This window comes from Festucalex cinctus, chromosome 15, assembly GCF_051991245.1.
Source record: "Festucalex cinctus isolate MCC-2025b chromosome 15, RoL_Fcin_1.0, whole genome shotgun sequence".
In the NCBI taxonomy this organism is placed as follows: domain Eukaryota; kingdom Metazoa; phylum Chordata; class Actinopteri; order Syngnathiformes; family Syngnathidae; genus Festucalex; species Festucalex cinctus.
In genome coordinates this window covers 9,024,316-9,042,632 of record NC_135425.1, presented here as the reverse complement: position 1 = coordinate 9,042,632, position 18,317 = coordinate 9,024,316, and the positions used below count along the sequence as shown (strand labels likewise).

Genomic DNA, 18,317 nt, shown 5'->3' with positions numbered 1-18,317 from the left:
CAGAGCAATCCTGGGGGGGGGGGGGGGGGGAAACAAAACTTGAGACTGAGAAGGATTTTTCATCTTCCAACAGAGACAACCACGGCTAAGCTTATAACCAAAGCTCCAATGAAATGGTTAGGTTAAAGAATATTCACGTGTTGCGTATGTAGGGATGGAAGAATGTTGATTTGTGATTGTATTGGTGTTAATGTTTTATGTTATGTTTGTTTTTATGTTCTGTAAAGCGCTCTGTGACAGTTCAGGCTGTTTGAAAGCGCTATATAAATAAACTTGAGTTGAGTTGTTATAATGGACCCAGGCAAAGTCCAGTTCTAAATCCCATTGAGTATTTGTGGCAAGACGTGAAAGTTCACAGATTTTGCTACTTAACATTTTTACCCCCCATTCCAACCTGCCTTTAACAGTAGACAGTGAGAGCAGCCTCATTATGTAAGGTTGAAAAGTTTTGTTATTGTTCAAGTCAAGAATTAAAGAAGTGAAAAAGCGAACTGGAACTGGTTTGAGTTGTAACCGCATTCAATATGCAACCTCCTGTTGTTAGAAGCGGGATGCAAACAGAAAGGAAGGAAAGAAAACGTCACAGCCTGCATAAACGGGTCAAGGAGAAAGTGAAATGCCCTCGTGGTGATTGAATAACCATCCGTTTTCTGTACTTTACCCCCCAATCATGGTCACGGGTTACATGCAATGTAATGTACATGGGCTAAGATTTGACTCCCTGTGAGACAGACGTGCTAACTGAATCCCCGCCCCCACCCAGGATGTAAAAAAAATGGACATGTCAGGGCAAAAGAGGACATTTAGTCAACCTAATACATGTATACTGCCTTGCTCAAAAGAACCTTAACAGTATGTGGGGAAGAAAACTGGCATCTCCCCAGTAGCAACTTGCTCTAATTGTTTCCCCCCTGAAATTCCTTTGAAAACATTTTTCTTTCCCACTGAGGCCCACCCCACTGCACACAGAGTGTCTCATTTCCAAGTATTCAGAGTTCATATATTTATCTGACCAGTATGACTAATGGTTACCAGAAAGTAGCGTCTCCATTTCCTGCATTCCAATCCCCATGGATTTCACAATCATTAGAAGGTTAGCCAGCAAATGGACTCGAGTGTGTGTGCCACAGGCTGTGTTTGATGCTAGTGTTGCTACAGGGACAAACTGGAATTTATTTTTGCCTTCATGATTCTTTTCTCACTCTTGTGGAACTATTTTCTCAGGTGAGACCTTTTGATTTACCTCAGTAATATGTAATCTTTTGATGACTGACACTAAACAAAAATGTAATTTATTTCCAAAGCTAACAGCTTCAGCAGAAGACAAATAATTCTACTGACTCTATGGAGATGAACTAAAAAGTTCTACTCGAAGGAATCTGGCCATATAGTTTCACCATCATGATCACATGGCTGTTACTTGTCTCGCTGTTCTGCAACAGCGCACAGGATGGACGTTTAAAAGACGCTGGTGAGTAATTAAAGATGGGACTTGTTATAGCTTGCAGTTAGTATTTAATGACAAACAATAACATGCTCAGTTGCTGTTACTGAGACTCTAATTTTCAAATCCACATCAATAAGACTTCTTTTGGTTGTCACAAATGCTCACACACAGCTGCTGCTGTTGCTACCTTGTGGTTCTATTAGTGTTGTTGTGTGTGTGTTTTTGTTCGTTTTTTAATTAAATTTTACACTTACAAGCTTGAGGGCTGAGATACCTTGTTGCTTTTCATTCATTCTGGAACATAACAAAGGGTAAGCGATAGCTCACTTGAGGATGGTGTCTGAATTAGCTTCAGCCAGTTGCTAACCTTGAACACATCACAGTACTTCTGCTGAAAAATAAAAAAATAAATAATAATAATAATAATAATAATAACATCTCAAGTTGAGCACGTCCGCTTCCCAGTTCTGAGGTCTCCGGTTCGAGTCCAGGCTCGGACCTTCCTGGGTGGAGTTTGCATGTTCTCCCCGTGCCCGCGTGGGTCTTCTCCGGGTACTCCGGTCTCCTCCCACATTCCAAAGACATGCATGGCAGGTTAATTGGGCGCTCCGAATTGTCCCTAGGTGTGCGTGTGAGTGTGGATGGTTGTTCGTCTCTGTGTGCCCTGCGATTGGTTGGCAACCAGTCCAGGGTGTCCCCCGCCTACTGCCCAGAGCCAGCTGAGATAGGCGCCAGCAGCCCCCGCGACCCTTGTGAGGAATAAGCGGTCAAGAAAATGGATGGATGGATGGATAACATCTCAAGATGGCATACACCAAACTTTTTCCTCAGAGTCACATAGAGAAAACTCAAAGTATGTAATTTTGAATTTGAATTTTTGAATTTTTATTCATTTATTCATTTACTTTATCAAGTTAATCAAAAGCAGTCAATCAAGCAATCATATATTGTTTACGTCATGTTATGATTTTTTTTTTAACTCTTCCGACTCCCTTTTATACATGTAAACTGCTTAATGATTGATTACTATATGTATGTCAAAAAAAAAAAAAAATTATTTTAATTTTAGTATTGATGTTGCTGGTTTATATGTTCAATAAACAAACAAAAAATATTAGTGTGTTATTTTTATTTTATTTATGTATTTTTTTGAAAAACTGCTATATGAACAGATTTCTATAAGGCAAATAGTGCACAATTTTTGGGGTGGTCAGAGACCAGGGTTGTAACGATATCCAAACATCACGATACGTTATCACGATTATGAAGGTCACAATAAGATAATTAGCACAATATTGAGGTGTGTGTGTGTGTGTGGGGGGGGGATATTTAAGGTGACAATATGGTTAAAAAACAAAACAAAAAAAACAATATTGTGCTTTTGTACATAACAGCCTTGCATATAAACAACCTACAATCTCTAATAACAATTTTGAGGCACTTACTTGCTAATGCAAACACACAATGATCACTTCACAAGCAAATTAGGTTCCCCTTCATCTGACAATTAGCATAGATTTTAAACGTAGAAGGCCAAAACATCCTTAATGAAAATTAAATTGCACTAATAAACTAGCTACTAGAGGGTGCTAGAAGTGCACAAATGGAAATCAACCTCACTTTTTAACAGACTTTTTAAATATTGTGAACATGACGACGACGATATTGTGGCAGTTTTAATATCACAATATCACAATATTGCCCTCATCGTGACATCCCTATCAGAGACCATGTAACCAAGTAGAAAATATCAGATCCTGCACTAATCAGCAGCTGAACACTGCTTTCACAACCAAAACACAAACAATCTGCAGTCACTTGGAATGTGATATGTTCATTATTTGGATCTTGACAGAGAATAAAGATGAGGAAACATTTTTTTTCTTGTAAAAATGATCATTATTCACCACAGTTTTCGAAAGACAAATGTTAGTAGTTTAGTTACTTTAGAAACACTCTACAGTAAGTAAAACAGTTAGTAGTAGCAAATGTCATTTTTACTATATCGCGCGGGCCAGTTAAAAATGGACATAGGGCCACAAATGGCCCTTGGGCCATAGTTTGGACACCACTGCCATACACTCGTACTGAAGAAATTCACTACCAAATGTTTTTGAAAAGTGAAGCAAATTCCTTCCAATTGTTTTGTAGAATGAAAACGTTTGTGTTGATTTTTTCAGAGGTGAAAACAAATCCGAAAATCTGATAGGTGCCTATGAAAATTAAAAGCAATCAGAATCATTGCATAAACATTGGTCATGACAAATACCAAAATTTGGAATGTCCTGAAGCCGTCAGTGTATTAAAAAGCAGTGTGGCAACTGCACAGGCCCCGAAATTAGTGACGTCAGGAACAAGCTGTAGAAGGCAGGAATGGTGATATTGAAATGTCAGATATTTTAATATTATTTAATTTGGACACTACTTCAGGACTCAAACTATCCCAGTCTAGTTATCCCACACCAAACGCATGCAGGTAGCCATGTCTTGCAAATCAGTGCAGTCAAAATGGTCTTCCCCAATTTTAAACAGAAATGGAAGCAAGTAAGATTTGTCCCTCCACGTAATCCATTTCCATTTTACAGAGTCCACCACACACTTTATACCACTCTGTTGATGGGATTTAAAGCTTAATTGCCTTCATTTGCTAGACCATGCACGCTCATGTCATTAAGTTCCCTGCACACGGGGCAAGTGGAGGTTGCAAACTCTTAAAAGTTATTGAGTCAGCACAGTTTTGCAACTTTTGCATACTGTCTGCCTCAGCACTTTGTAACCACACCCTGGAACTTACAGTGGTTTACTATTACAGTGCTAAATGTTTTCATTGCACACAGTTTAACACTGAGAAATGAAATTACATGTATAGGTTTGTTTGTTTGTTTTTTGTTTTTGTTTTGTTTTGCATTGGTGAGAGTCCAGGTCCGGAAAGTAAAAACGCAGAAATAGTTTGGAAACGGGTGCTTCTACGCAAAAGGTGGAGACATCCCCTACCGATGCCATCCCTCCTCGTTTGTTTAAGGAGGTTTTTGACACTATTGGACCACGTGTCCTTGAGATAATTAATTCTAGCCTTTTTACTGGTACAGTACCAGGTGATTTTTAAACATGCAGTCGTACGACCTCTACTTAAAAAAACAGGCCTCGACCCCCTCATTTGTGCTAATTTCAGGCCCATTTCTAACCTCCCATTTATTTCGAAAATATTAGAGAAAGTTGTTTACTCTCAGTTGTTAGAGAAAAATGGTATCACTGAATTACTTTAGTCTGGTTTTAAAGCGCTTCATAGCACAGAGTCTGCTCTTTTGAGGGTATCAAATGATATATTTTTATCAACAGACTCTGGAAAGTTTGTTGTTTTGGTTCTCCTTGATTTGTCTGCTGCGTTTGATACCGTAGATCATGACATTTTAATTTCTCGTCTTGAGCATTATGTGGGCATTCAAGGGGTCGCTCTCGAATGATTCCGGTCATACTTAAAGAATAGGAGCTTTTGTGTAAACATTGACGATTTTGTGTCCTCTCAAGCTCCTCTTCCACATGGGGTTCCACAGGGGTCAATTCTTAGCCCTCTTTTATTTGCTCTCTATTTATTACCTCTTGGTTCCGTTTTTAGAAAACTTGGTATTTTATTTCATTTTTATGCTGATGATTGTCAGATCTATTTTCCCTTGGCCCAGAACAGTACAATACAACAACTCACTGACTGTCTAAATGATATTAAATGCTGGCTTTCTTTTAATTTCTTGAGTTTGAATGACGAAAAAGGCTCTGCTAGTGTGGATCTTATCATCACCACTAGCACCTTATCTCAGGGACTGTGTCACGAATTTGGGTGTTAAGTTTGAATCAGATTTTAAATTTGAGAAGCTTATTAGTTCTGTTGTACAGAAAAAGTTTTTAGCAGCTTCGCCAGATAGCCAAGGTGAAACCAATTTTATCAAGACTGGACTTGGAAAGGTTGATTCATGCTTTTATTACAACTCGTCTTGATTATTGTAATTTTTGTATGTAGGCATTAGTCAGACTGCTCTTGCCCGTCTACAGCTTATACAAAACTCAGACTATTTTTCTCTGGCCTTCAGCACATAGTAATACTGATATTTACAAGCAGCAAACTGGCATGAATCTGTTTATATTATTTTATGTGTGTGGTGATTTCTAAGTATGTTCTTTTATATTTTATCTGGTGTTATTTTCCTATTTTATGTGCAGCACTTTGGTTTCCCTGTGGATTTTGAAATGTGCTACAAATAAAGTTGATTGATTGATTGATTGAATGAAGCTCATTTACCTGCCAACTGAGTAGAACCACCTGTGGCCAAAGTCGGATTTTTACTTTCTCGACCTGGATTCCCCAATCAACTATGTGGAAGGCCGAGTAAATTTTTTTTTGTCTGATTCACACACACACACAGACGCACACTGGTAATGAAAAGTTTGAATTACGGTATTTTCAGCACGATAAGGCGCACCTAAAAGCCTTCAATTTTTTTCAAAAGCTGACCATGCGCCTTATAATCCAGTGCGCCTTATATATGGATCAATATTGAACCGCAACAGGTCTCGCTGTCAAGACGCGATCGGTGACGCGCATGCGCAGAAGATCCCGCCATCTTGGATCGCTAGCTAATGCTAATACTTTACCTCAGAGAAAACAGCTGTTTATTCATTTTGGGAGTGAATTGAGTTGTCAGAAAGCTGGTTTGTAATCTATTAATAAAGTTTGACTGACCTATCTGACTGTTTTGTTGACATTCACTTTAGCGCAGCATCATCTAATGAATGCATAATGTAACCTCAGCCTCTACTGTAGCACCTTATATATGGAAAGTTTTAAAATATGTCATTCATTGAAGGTGCGCCTTATAATGTGGTGCACCTTATAATGCGGTGCGCCTTATATATGGAAAAAGTTTAAAAAAAAAATATGTCAATCATTGAAGGTGCGCCTTATAGTGCGGAAAATGCGGTAGTTTTTGAAATTCCAAATAAAACAAGTTTTTGCAAAGGGTCAAGGTTTGTTGGCTTTTTGTCTAAGATCAGTTAAAACTGAGAAATTAAATTATGGTGTTGGTTAGTTTGTGTGTTATTAAATACATATTGTATTTCCTGATCATAAAACAGCCATAAGAGGGCAGACAATACTGGTATCTACCACTGTCACAAGGACCAATACCATGAAATACGGCAGAGTATTGGCCTCATACAAAACCTGGTATCGGTGCTCGCCTATTCCTAATATTTATATAATATTATTTATTATTTCAATTTACTTTGGATTTTTTTTTTTTTTTTTAGCGAAAATGATCACAGACTAAGGGGACTCTCTTTAATGATCATATGTCTATTTTCCATTAGGTGTTTTCCGCTGTGGCCCACAGAACATAACAGTCAAGACTTCAGACCACGGAATATTTTTAACATGGCAAGATGACCCATCATGCGTGTCAGTACATGATATGCTGACATATGAAATTGAGGTGCTCATAGCTGACAAGCTAGTACATGATGTAAGTTTAGAGCGGCTAACGTTAACCATAATGATATCTCAAGTACTAAGTCAAGCTCTTTACTTGAATTTTATTTTATGCTTCCCCTCAATGTTTAGGATGAAGTCGCTGTTACCCCAGATCAGATCGGATCTACTCATTCGTGGAACTGGTCACCTCATTTAGCATTGGAGTGTGCTTCATTTGCGATAAAGCTCCGGTCTCGATCCGAAAACCGGACAAGCCAGTGGAAATGGGAGCACATTATTCCCGGTTGATAACAATTCTACTACTTATTTATGCAATTCACAATGCGATCACGTCACTTTGTTTTCATCAGACGCTAACGGTGTTCTTGTGTTATATAACAGCAGGCCACATTCACTCCGATTCACCACAAGTTTACCCACGAGACAAAGTGTTTCAAGTTGGCAGTACAGCTACCTTCTGCTGTGTTCTACCAATGGGCCAAGTTTTGGAAAAACTGTATCTAAGTGAGCAAAGCAGCACTAACTGGAACATTAGCAGGATCAGCAATCATACCTACACTTTGACTGTTCACCTGAATAAAGCATCAACGACCAGTTGCACTGACATCATTTGTGAAACAAAGACAGCTGACAATGGGGCTTGTGCTTTCATTGGATGTAAGTACAGAATAATAGATTTTCCCTCCTTAAAATTTAGATGAATGAATCAGCTGTTATTACATCCATGAATGTATATATATTTCAAACCTTTTAACTCTTGACCAGATCCACCTGATGATCGGGATTTTACCTGTGAAACTCGGGATTTCCAGTCGGTTGAGTGTCTGTGGACAGTGGGACGAAACACGCACTTGGCACTCAAGAGTCCAACAAGCTATCAACTACTAGAAAGGTATGGAAAACTTGATTCATTTTTTTTTCCTAAATAAAAGTTGCATCTGAACAAGTTGCTTAGATCAGAGAGTTTTTAAGGTGTGGCATGGGCAATGATCAAATTTCACTTCATTATGTACAATATCCGTTTTGATAACTTAGTAACCTCGTATTTGTACTGTTGCTAGTGTTGGACTTTTGACATTTTGATTTTACAGAATAGCTCAAATGATGCTAACAACATGTATAATCAGCAAGTATAATTTTAAACTTCCTCATTCTAAAATTTGTGCTATGACATTTTTGTGGTTGCAAAGTTTCTAACACATTGAATGTATAGACTCATTCACAGGTAATGAGTACCTATATGTTTCTCTTTGTTTAATTTCTTTTCTTTCAAACCTGTAAAGAATGACCAAATATAATATAATCAAGCTTAAGTCAATAAACACAGACAGACAACACATCAATTTCAAGGCTCATTTTAACTTAATGTGACAGAAAAGTACTGTAATATAAAAAAATAGACATTTCATCAGTTGCCATCTTCTTTGCAGCGTTACAAATTAAAATTCCATATAATATTCTGAAAAATCATCAGTTTTCTCATGTTTGCAGATTAAATTAGAATTACAAAAAAAATTGCCTTACTATACATGGTCATTAAAAAAAAAAAAAAAAAAAAAAAAAAATGCCTTACTGTACATGGTCGTTTTTTTATTAACAAAAAAAAAAAAAAGCCTCTATACATGGTTGGTTTTTATTAACAAAAAAAAAATTGCCTAACTATACATGGTCGTAAAAAAACAAATAAATAAAAAATGCCTTACTGTACATGGTCGTTTTTTGTTAACAAAAAAAAAAGATAAATAAATAAAAATCTAAAAAAAATAAACGCCTTACTATATGTAGTAATTTTTTATTAACAACAAAATTGCCTCACTATACATAGTCGTTTTTTATTAACAAAAAAAAAAAGAATGCCTTACTTTACATGGTCGCTTAAATAAAAAAAAACACAAAATACAAAACAAAACAAAAAAACGCCTTACTATTAGTGTTGTTCCGATACCGTTTTTTGGCCCCCGATACCGATACCTTTACCCAGCTTTGCAGTATCGGCCGATACCGATGCCATACCGATACATAGGTTGTTTTTTTTCCTCAACATGAAAAAGCTGTCCTGCCATTGGTTCAGAGCATTCAAGGGCCAATAGGATATCTTAGATCGGCATGCAGTGAACATGTCACATACCAGTGAATGTCATGCACCAGCAAGACACAAGATGCTGCATCCAAAATCCTATATTAGTGTTGGAATTAATGGTATCGGCATGTTACTTGTGAGTACTCACCGATACCGATACCACTGTTTTAAGGCAGTATCGGCACCTCTGCTGATACCAGTATCGGTATCGGAACAACACTACTTACTATACATGGTCGTTTTTAATTAACAAATAAAATTGCCTAACTATACATCGTCGTTTTTAATTTAAAAAAAAAAAACCCCACCTTGTTATACATAGTCATCTTTTATTAACAAAAACAAATTCCTCACTATACATAGTTGTTTTTTATTAACAAAAAAAAATGCCTCACTATACATGGTCATTTTTTATTAATTGTCTACATGCACAATATAACCTTAATTTTAATTATTTAAAATCTTTAAAGTCTTTAAAATTCAGGGGATCTCATGAGTTATCACATAATGAGCAACCCGGTACTTTAATTAATGGAAGCGGTGCAAAAATATGTTGTCAGTAACTCAGCACAAGAAGGCCCAATCAGTTGCCACCAAACTTTTTTTTTTTTTTTTTTTGCCTGGATGGAAGATTTCTATCCACATTCAAAAGATGAGAAATTCCGATAAGACTGCCATAATTTCAGAACTATAACAAAGTGCATCAGATTAAAAGCCGCAAAGATGAATTTAGCCATAAAAGCAAGCATGCACACATATTGGTAGCTTTTGTTTTATTAGACACTGGTTTCCATGTTATAAAATAGGATATTCGTAAAGAAACAGTCAGACAGGTGGATTTTTGTGTTTTACAAAATGACAATACTTAAACATAATTATACTTTTATGTCCTTGTGGATGAAATAGTGAAGCTTGTGGTAAAAATGTATGCAAACGGTGTACATACAGCACCGGTTCCATTCAAGTGAATGGGAGTGAGCCATATCCCCGTTTTCCGTCTATATTTTCACCTCTGTCCTTTCCTTGACTGACACTCTACATTATGATGGCGATACAGTACGACATATTGTATGGGGAGCCTCAGACCGCCATACAAGCTCACATTGCAGGAAGTCAGTATAGTGACTCACTCAATGTGCGGGCGTGAGGAGCCAATTGTCATTTGTTTGCGATGATCGGGCCCAAGTCATGTTTGCAAATAAGCATGTGCAGTTCTCTTCAACATGCATAAGTTAAGACAATAATAGTGGATCTCAGGGTCCAGTTTTGGTCAAATATTTCACTTCCCTCTGAAATGCACGTTATATGTGGGAGATAAGCTATATTCTCTTGGTCTTTGTGTTCCAGTAATTGTCCAAAGGGGTCCAGTGGGAGATGCTCTCACAAAGTACAAGTGGATTTTGGAGAGCGGAATTGGACTTTAACAGCACGAAACCAACTTGCCATAGTCAAGCTCACTGACAGGGCGGACCTTACTAAACGAGGTACCGCTGTTTAAAATCTTTTCCACAGTTAAAAAAAAAAAAAATGAATTTCTTGTTCATTTCAGTGTACATGTTTGCTCCACGAGAAGTTCAAGTGTCATCAGTGAATGCAAGTAACACCAGATTAGATTGGGAGTGGGCAATACAAATGTATGACAAGCTCGATATAAAATGCCAACTAAACGTCAGTGATGGAGAAACACATTCAGTAGTAAGTTAACAAAGCAAATATTTGAAAGGCCTTGATTAAAAAAAAAACACACTAAAAAAAACATTGTTCATCCATTGTGTGATCCTAGAGGGAACGCAACGGAATTGGTCTAAATTTCGCAGTCTTGAATGACTTGATTCCCAACTGGACATACAAGGTGATGATACGATGTGGAACAAGTGAACATTTCTGGAAGTGGAGCGAGTGGAGCTCAAGTGTCGAGTTCCACACAATGGGCGACGGTTGGTATTTCATGAAAATGAACAGACAACGCAAATGCAACTTATGGAAACAGTTTTTTTTGTTTGGTATTCACTCGCTTCATTGTCCCACAGTTCCAGACGCCCTTGACATATGGATGCAGGTAAAAGGCAGCCAAACCATAATTACTTGGAAAGTAAGTGTGGACTTTATTATATTTATCCTTGTTTTATTTAACTCATTTGCTCCCAAAAACATAAATACGTTCCATTTTAAATATTAGTGTCCCAACGACAAATTTATACATTTTTATGTTTTTGTTTTCATGCTAGAGCATAGAGAAGGCTTTGATGCAGCCTCTGAACTGAAAATGGTTGAGGCAATGGTAATTACAAAAAGGGCCAGCAGGTGGCAGCAGAGTATAAGATTAACCAGGGCCGTGTTGCAATAAGCCGTTTTCCCCTCAGTTTGAAACAGATTTCTGAATAATGATGAAACTTAGCTATATTATGTTAAGAAGGGGTGTGGTGGATGGACCCAGAGGCGGAAAAACCAGGCAGGGAGAAGGATGACAGTAACTAGAGTAACTTTGATGGGCTGAAACGTGGGTAGACTTGGCGTGACGAACGGGGGCAGAACTGGCGTGACGAACCTGGACAGATGCGGAGACTTGGCGTGGACAGATGCGGAGACTTGGCGTGGAGGACTCGAAAGACTTGGCGTGGAGGACTCGAAAGACTTGGCGTGGAGGACTCGAAAGACTTGGCGTGGAGGACTCGAAAGACTTGGCGTGGAGGACTCGAAAGACTTGGCGTGGAGGACTCGAAAGACTTGGCGTGGAGGACTCGAAAGACTTGGCGTGACTTCAAGACAACATACAAACATGCAACGTATAACATCTAACATTCGAACAATGCTCCCACCACCATCTGAGGCAAACACCACTCCCTTATACCAACACTAATGACACTAACCGGACACACCTGGGAGACACAGCAGGCAGGGGGAACCAATCAGCAACACACACGGGGAAGGGAAGACAAGCAGGTGGACAAGGTTGATGATAACGAGACTGGGGGAAAAACACACAAGAACACCAGACAACCAACACTCACCAAAATATAACAAAAACCCAACCCCAACCAAACTGAAACGTGACATATTCTTGTGCTAATTGCTGCAAAACAGAAACAGATAGCAATATACTCTTTTTTTTTTTCTTTTTTTTTTTCCATGACGAAAGAAGAGACATTAATATTTCTTTTGGTAGGTTTCATGTTTTTATAGCAATAGAACACAATATTCTGTGGGCCTTCGAAAGGGGTTGCTTCAGTAAAAATGGCTGGGAGTGAATGAGTTAATGATCAAATGCTGAAAATTGTGAATAATCTCCAATACAAATATAATCATAGTAGTACGGTGGCCCTGAAGTGCAAAACACAAAAACAAAAAACGGACACAACTGCAAATCAAAAAATTACATTTTTTTTTTTTCTTTCTTTGTGTTTGTGTTTTCTGATTTATGTTTGTGATTACCTCATTGTTGGTGTGATTTTTGATTTGCTGTGGTGTTTTGTTTTGTTTTTGCGTTTTGCACTTAAGGGCCACCGTACAATAGTAATTTTTAACCACTTTAGAACAAATGGTCGCACATTTTTTAGTTTCTCTTCTGCCTCATAATAATAATAATAATCTACCATAATATTCACTTTTTGTAGGTACTACTGGCCAACCAAAGCCATGGTGACATCACAGATTATGAAATTACTTGGGCACCAACATCTGAGAGGCCCAAAAAATCCAGAGTGATGCACCCGCAGAACAGTTTTGCTCTCATTCTGTATGCCATGAACGAGTATACAGTCAGTGTTACGGCCAACAATGAATATGGAAACTCATCTCCTTCAACTATCACCATCCCAATCCTCAATGCTGGTATGATGAACGATTCTGTAACATTTTTGTCATTATTTGAATTTAAGAATTGTAAATTATTGTCAGTAGGTTTGACAGTTTCTGTCAGTAAACGAACCGTTTCTGTTTGTAAACAAACAATTCAAAATGGGCGCCTCCCATGGCTCAACCCACACGAGCTCGTTCACACCCCCTGCCTCTGCCCACCGCCCCCCTGCCTCTGATCACTCTAATCACTCTACTCGTAAACAAACAACCCGTCTGCCTACACGCCCCCCGCTGCTCCAGCCACGCCCACTCCCAACCCCCGCTCTGCGATTGGGTGGAGGGGGAAACAACCGTCTGTCCACAGACACCACCCAGAAACGTCCCGTTGTTGACAAAACAAACACAAAATGGTAAAATATAGGCTGGAGGTTGGGGGTAAATTAAAAAAATCACAACCATACATTAACTTAAGCCTAGAGGAGTAGACTGAGAAGGAGTTAAAGTGTGTGCATCCTGTATTTAAAAAGTGCCTTTTCCAGAGTGAAACTGGCAGACAGCGCCTTTAACACCAACTTTGAATTCATATTTTCTTACAGGAAGTGATAAGGTTAAGTCGTCAAGGACACAAGGTATTAACGGTGGTTTCAACCTGTCTTGGTCCGCCAGTCCTATTGCTAGCTGTGGCTATATCGTGGACTGGTGCCCAACCAAAGGGCCATGCGTAATAGACTGGTTGAGAGTCCCTCCTAGTGAAACTAGTGTCCGTATATTTTCAAGTAAGTTACCTTCTTTTTTACGGGTACGATTGTGGAAGACATGATTGTGTCACAAAGCACCTTGCTTCTGCTGTTTGTTATGTCTTCACCAGAAAATTTAAGAGAAGGGGTCCGATACTTGCTGTCGATACATGGATGCACTCATGGAGCTCCAGTGTTACTTGAGAAAATACAAGGATATGTCAAAGAGAAACGTAAGATATATATTTTTGGTGTGGTTATTGCCTGTGGCCTGGTAATCTCTGAATAAATATGTCATAAAATAAGGGTTATAAAATGTTGGTTAAAGTTGTCACTGTTTCCTCTCCTTTTACAGTCATACAAGATGGTCTTTTTAAAACGCTGAAATGGGAGCAGAGGGATATGGATGTTGAGGTGTCTTGGGATCCTGTAGCTCTTCAAGACCAGTCTGCTTTCATCCAAGACTACATTTTATACTATAGGGACAACAACAGCAGGGTGTTGAATATCACTACAGGTAATATTAAACTCAAATGGTAAAGAATTTTACTTGTATTTTTATTTTGAAAACTACATATTGCCCCTCAGCTCAAAAGCTAAAGTAGGTTAGCTCAAGCACATTTCTGTACAGGTCTAAGGGTTATTCCATGTCGTCACACTCCCTCCCCGGTGACACCGCTTCAATTTGCCAGATTCCATATTCCATTAGTGCCTTATGATGTCAAAAGAAAGAATATGAAGTTTGAGCCCCTAGCTCAAACAGTTTTTGCGTTATGGCCCTTCAAAAATTTAGAGGCCCTAATCTTTTGTTTTAAAGGGATACTTTACTTATTTGGCCATTTTTGGCAGTCAAACATTAATATTTTGCCTATAATAAATTTGATATTTTCATTATTTTTCATGTACAATTAGTACCTTTAAAAACACATTTTGCAACTTGCTGTCGACTGAAAATGACATCACAAGGGCTCAGGTAACCAATCACAGCTCAGCTTGTGAATGTCACATGACCAAATCGAGAAAACAGGTGAGCTGTGATTGGTTACCTGAGCCCTTGTGATGTCATTTTCAGTCGACAGTAAGTTGCAAAATGTGTTTTTAAAGTTATTAATTGTATGTGAAAAATAATGAAAGTATCAAATTAATTATAGACAAAAATTTACTTTTTATTGCTATAATGGGCCAAATAAATGAAGTATCCCTTTAAGCTAGGTAAAGACCTGTAAATTGCTATAACTATAATTGCTATACATTGTATTCTGGCCTACCTATCAGAATCTGTGCTTAAAAATAGCACCGGTAAACTATTTTGAGTGATATTAACCGATTAAAAATGTATTTTAAACGCAGTACATTTTGTTGACATTTCTGGGGTCCATATCTTGGAAACGTTTTGTGTTGGTGGGTTTTCAACTGTTTTATAATCATGTTTGGGAACTCTACTATGTATTTAGAGAGTTTAAAGGCACTTAGGTCTTTGGTGGGGGTACAGGAGGGCTACAAATATGGCTACAGGACAAAATGACTATTTTGGACCCCGTACTTCAGGCCACGATGATGGGAATGAGCTTTGCACTCCATCAACAGTTGCCTTTCATCAACATTTTGACTCAATAAAAATTTGATTATCCAACTCGTTCACTATGTACTAATCTTTGAATATCGTTGCTGTCTTGTGAAAAACACTTTTTTTCCCCTTTTTTTTTATTTTTATGACGTCTGCGTTCAGTTTCATCCAAATAACGTAAAAATATAAACAACCCCCCAAAAAAAAAGTGTTTTTCACAGGCTAGCAACTAGGGGTGTGAATTGCCTCATACCTGACGATTCGATTCGTATCACGATTCACAGGTCACGATTCGATTCGATACCGATTAATCCCGATACGAATTTACAAGTCGATTGTTTTCATTCAAATTTAGAAAATACTAATCAGTAAACTTGTAGAGTGTAAGATTTATATGAAAATGTATTATTTATTTATATGAAATTTCATTCTTATAGAGGTTGTAATCTGTTTCATGTTTGAACAGCATTAAAATAAAATCTTAAGGCTTAATGTTCCGTTAACATAACATTCTTCCATGCTTAAGGTGTGAACCCTAACCCGAAGTAAGACGTTTTGTTGAATATTTTTCCATTAAAAATGGAACTTTAAAAATCGATTCAGCCGCCTATTGAATCGATTCGAGAATTGCGCGATGTAGTATCGCGATATATTGCCGAATCGATTTTTTTTAACACCCCTAATAGCAACTATATGGTACTTTTTTGGGATATTTTGACCTACATAAATAAATACAGCTTACAACAAGGATAATATCAATGTAAAGCACTTAAATCCATGTGTAATTATTACATGCATACTACACTAACCCTTGTACACTGTACACAATACAGTACACAGTACATTTTACAGTAGGTGGAACTTTGCCATCCACCACTGCTGAACTGCTGAAAAGTTGGCTTAAAGTATTTGTTTCATGTACAATGTCAAACTCTTGTTTCAGACAATCCTCAGGCCACCAGTTTAACAGCAAGAAACCTTCAAATCGACTCGTACACATTCACAGTGAAGGCAAATACTTCTGTTGGACAATGTGGTGCTACATCCATCACTGTCACCTTGAATTCACTGAGTAGGTTGCTTCTTTTGACTAGCAAGAAATGGATATTAACATTATTGATGAAAAAAAACAATATATATATATATATCAGAGCACTTCTGATCTGGGCTGTTTCTCTTCCACCAGCTGATAACTTGATCAATGCTATCGGTATCACCCTCGCTACAATTTTTGTTCTCCTCTGCTTAATTGTTATCTTGTGCTACCGAAACTGGGAATGGTGAGGAACACAACACACTGTTTCACGTCATGCAACATTTTATTGCCATGTTTTGCCCCTTCAAATATTGTTTATGGAATGTTGTCTTTTGTAGGATCAAAATGAAGGTCTATCCTCCAATCCCAGTGCCAGTTTTGAAGGACAAATGGATGACATCACTGGTAAGTACGTTTTACAGGAGGTTGGGCTTGATAACAAGTGGCTGGCAGTCTGCACCCTCTGAGCTGGTGTGCGAGGTCGAGAAGTTCCTATAGTTACAGTACAGACTTCTGTTCTATTTCTAACCTACAATGGTTAGTGAAATAACTTAAAACTGATATTTGCCCCAAATCCTCATTAAAACAAGCCACAAAGTTATGGAAGGAGGCTGGGCAGGTCGAGTCTCTTCATACTGAGACAGCACAGTGGAAAATGAACAATACTTTACTAAAGTATTTCAGATTGTCCCATGATTAACTCATTCACTGCCATTGACGGCTATAGACGTCAAAGACAAAATTTTACTGGGCTGGCAGTGAATGAGTTAATAAAAAACGACCATGTATAGTGAGGGAATTTTTTTTTGTTAATAAATTTTTTTTTACTATGTATAGTAATGCTTTTTTTTTTTTTTTTTTATTAAAAATGACCATGTATGTTAAGGCGTTTTTTGTTTTGTTTTGTTTCGTTAATAAAAAAAAACGACCATGTACAGTAATGCGTTTTTTTTTGTTTTTTTTTACGACCATGTATAGTAAGGCAAATTTTTTTTTAATTAAAAACGACCATGTATAATAAGGCTTTTTTTGTTGTTTTGTTTTTAAACTACCATGTATAGTTAGTTAGGCAGTTTTTTCTTTTGTTAATTAAAAATGACCATGTATATTAAGGCATTTTTTTGTTTTTGTTTTTTTAAACAACCATGTATAGTTAGGCAATTTTTTTTTTGTTAATAAAAAATAACCATGTATGGTGAGGCAATTTTTTTTGTTAATAAAAAATGACTATGTATAGTAAGCCGTTTTTTTTGTTGTTGTTTTGTTTTTTAAACGACCATGTATAGTAAGGATTTTTTTTTGTGTGTGTTAATAAAAAACGACCATGTATAGTGAGGCAATTTTTTTTTTGTTAATAAAAAATGACTATGTATAGTAAGGCGTTTTTGTTGTTGTTGTTGTTGTTGTTGTTGTTGTTGTTAATTAAAAAACGATCATGTACAGTAAGCCGTTTTTTTTCTCTTTCTTTCTTTTTTAAACGAACATGTATAGTAAGGCAATTTTTTTTTTGTTAATAAAAAACCAAGCTGATGTTTGTCATTTTCCTTATTTTCCAGACTAAACAAAGTTGCCGTCCTGTTTTTGTGGAAATGAGTCACCACAATGAGGCAGAATTAATGGCTATTCCAGAGCTGCATTGCAAATCAGAAGCACCAGCGATGGATTGTGCTGACCCGGGAAATGTTTCTTCGCAAACAACAAATGAGTACTTCCACAAACCAGTTGAAAATCTCGGCACACAATGCACCACCGCTCCATGCCAGTTACCGCTACTACCACCACCACCACTATCATCATCTCTTGTGACAGATGGACATCTCAACCCTTCATTCAACCTGACTTCAACAGACTCTTTCGAAACAAGTTCCAATGGATATCAGCCTCAGAAGCAAGAGCAACAGCTGGAAGAAGCTCCAGAGAATCCTTTGCCTTGTGCCTTAACTTACATTTTATTACCACAGTTACCTTCTGAGTAGTTTCTGCATGCTCATTTTACTGCTAGGAATGACAACATACTGTAAGTATGGAGAAATATTTGACACTGAATAGCACTTTTGTTGTTTACAAATCATCTCAAGCACTTTACAACATTCAGCACAATGTTCCCTTGTTATGTTATGTAATGTTACTTCACATGCAATTGTTACATTAAAAGTAAATGTCTGTTTTG

At 37.5% G+C, this 18,317-nt stretch overlaps 1 protein-coding gene across 1 annotated transcript; it reads left to right on the top strand.

Annotated features, from left to right (window-relative positions):
• The first annotated feature begins 591 nt into the window (after positions 1-591).
• LOC144002757 (leukemia inhibitory factor receptor-like) lies at positions 592-18,317 on the top strand. Its single transcript, XM_077498247.1, has 18 exons — positions 592-1,224; positions 1,305-1,471; positions 6,809-6,960; positions 7,059-7,212; positions 7,311-7,586; positions 7,695-7,821; positions 10,357-10,493; positions 10,559-10,704; positions 10,793-10,946; positions 11,040-11,101; positions 12,624-12,840; positions 13,404-13,583; positions 13,676-13,777; positions 13,900-14,061; positions 16,055-16,183; positions 16,298-16,391; positions 16,486-16,552; positions 17,704-18,317. The coding sequence occupies exons 2-18, from the start codon at positions 1,402-1,404 to the stop codon at positions 18,121-18,123; spliced, it is 2,649 nt and encodes an 882-aa protein (XP_077354373.1). The 5' UTR covers positions 592-1,224; positions 1,305-1,401; the 3' UTR covers positions 18,124-18,317.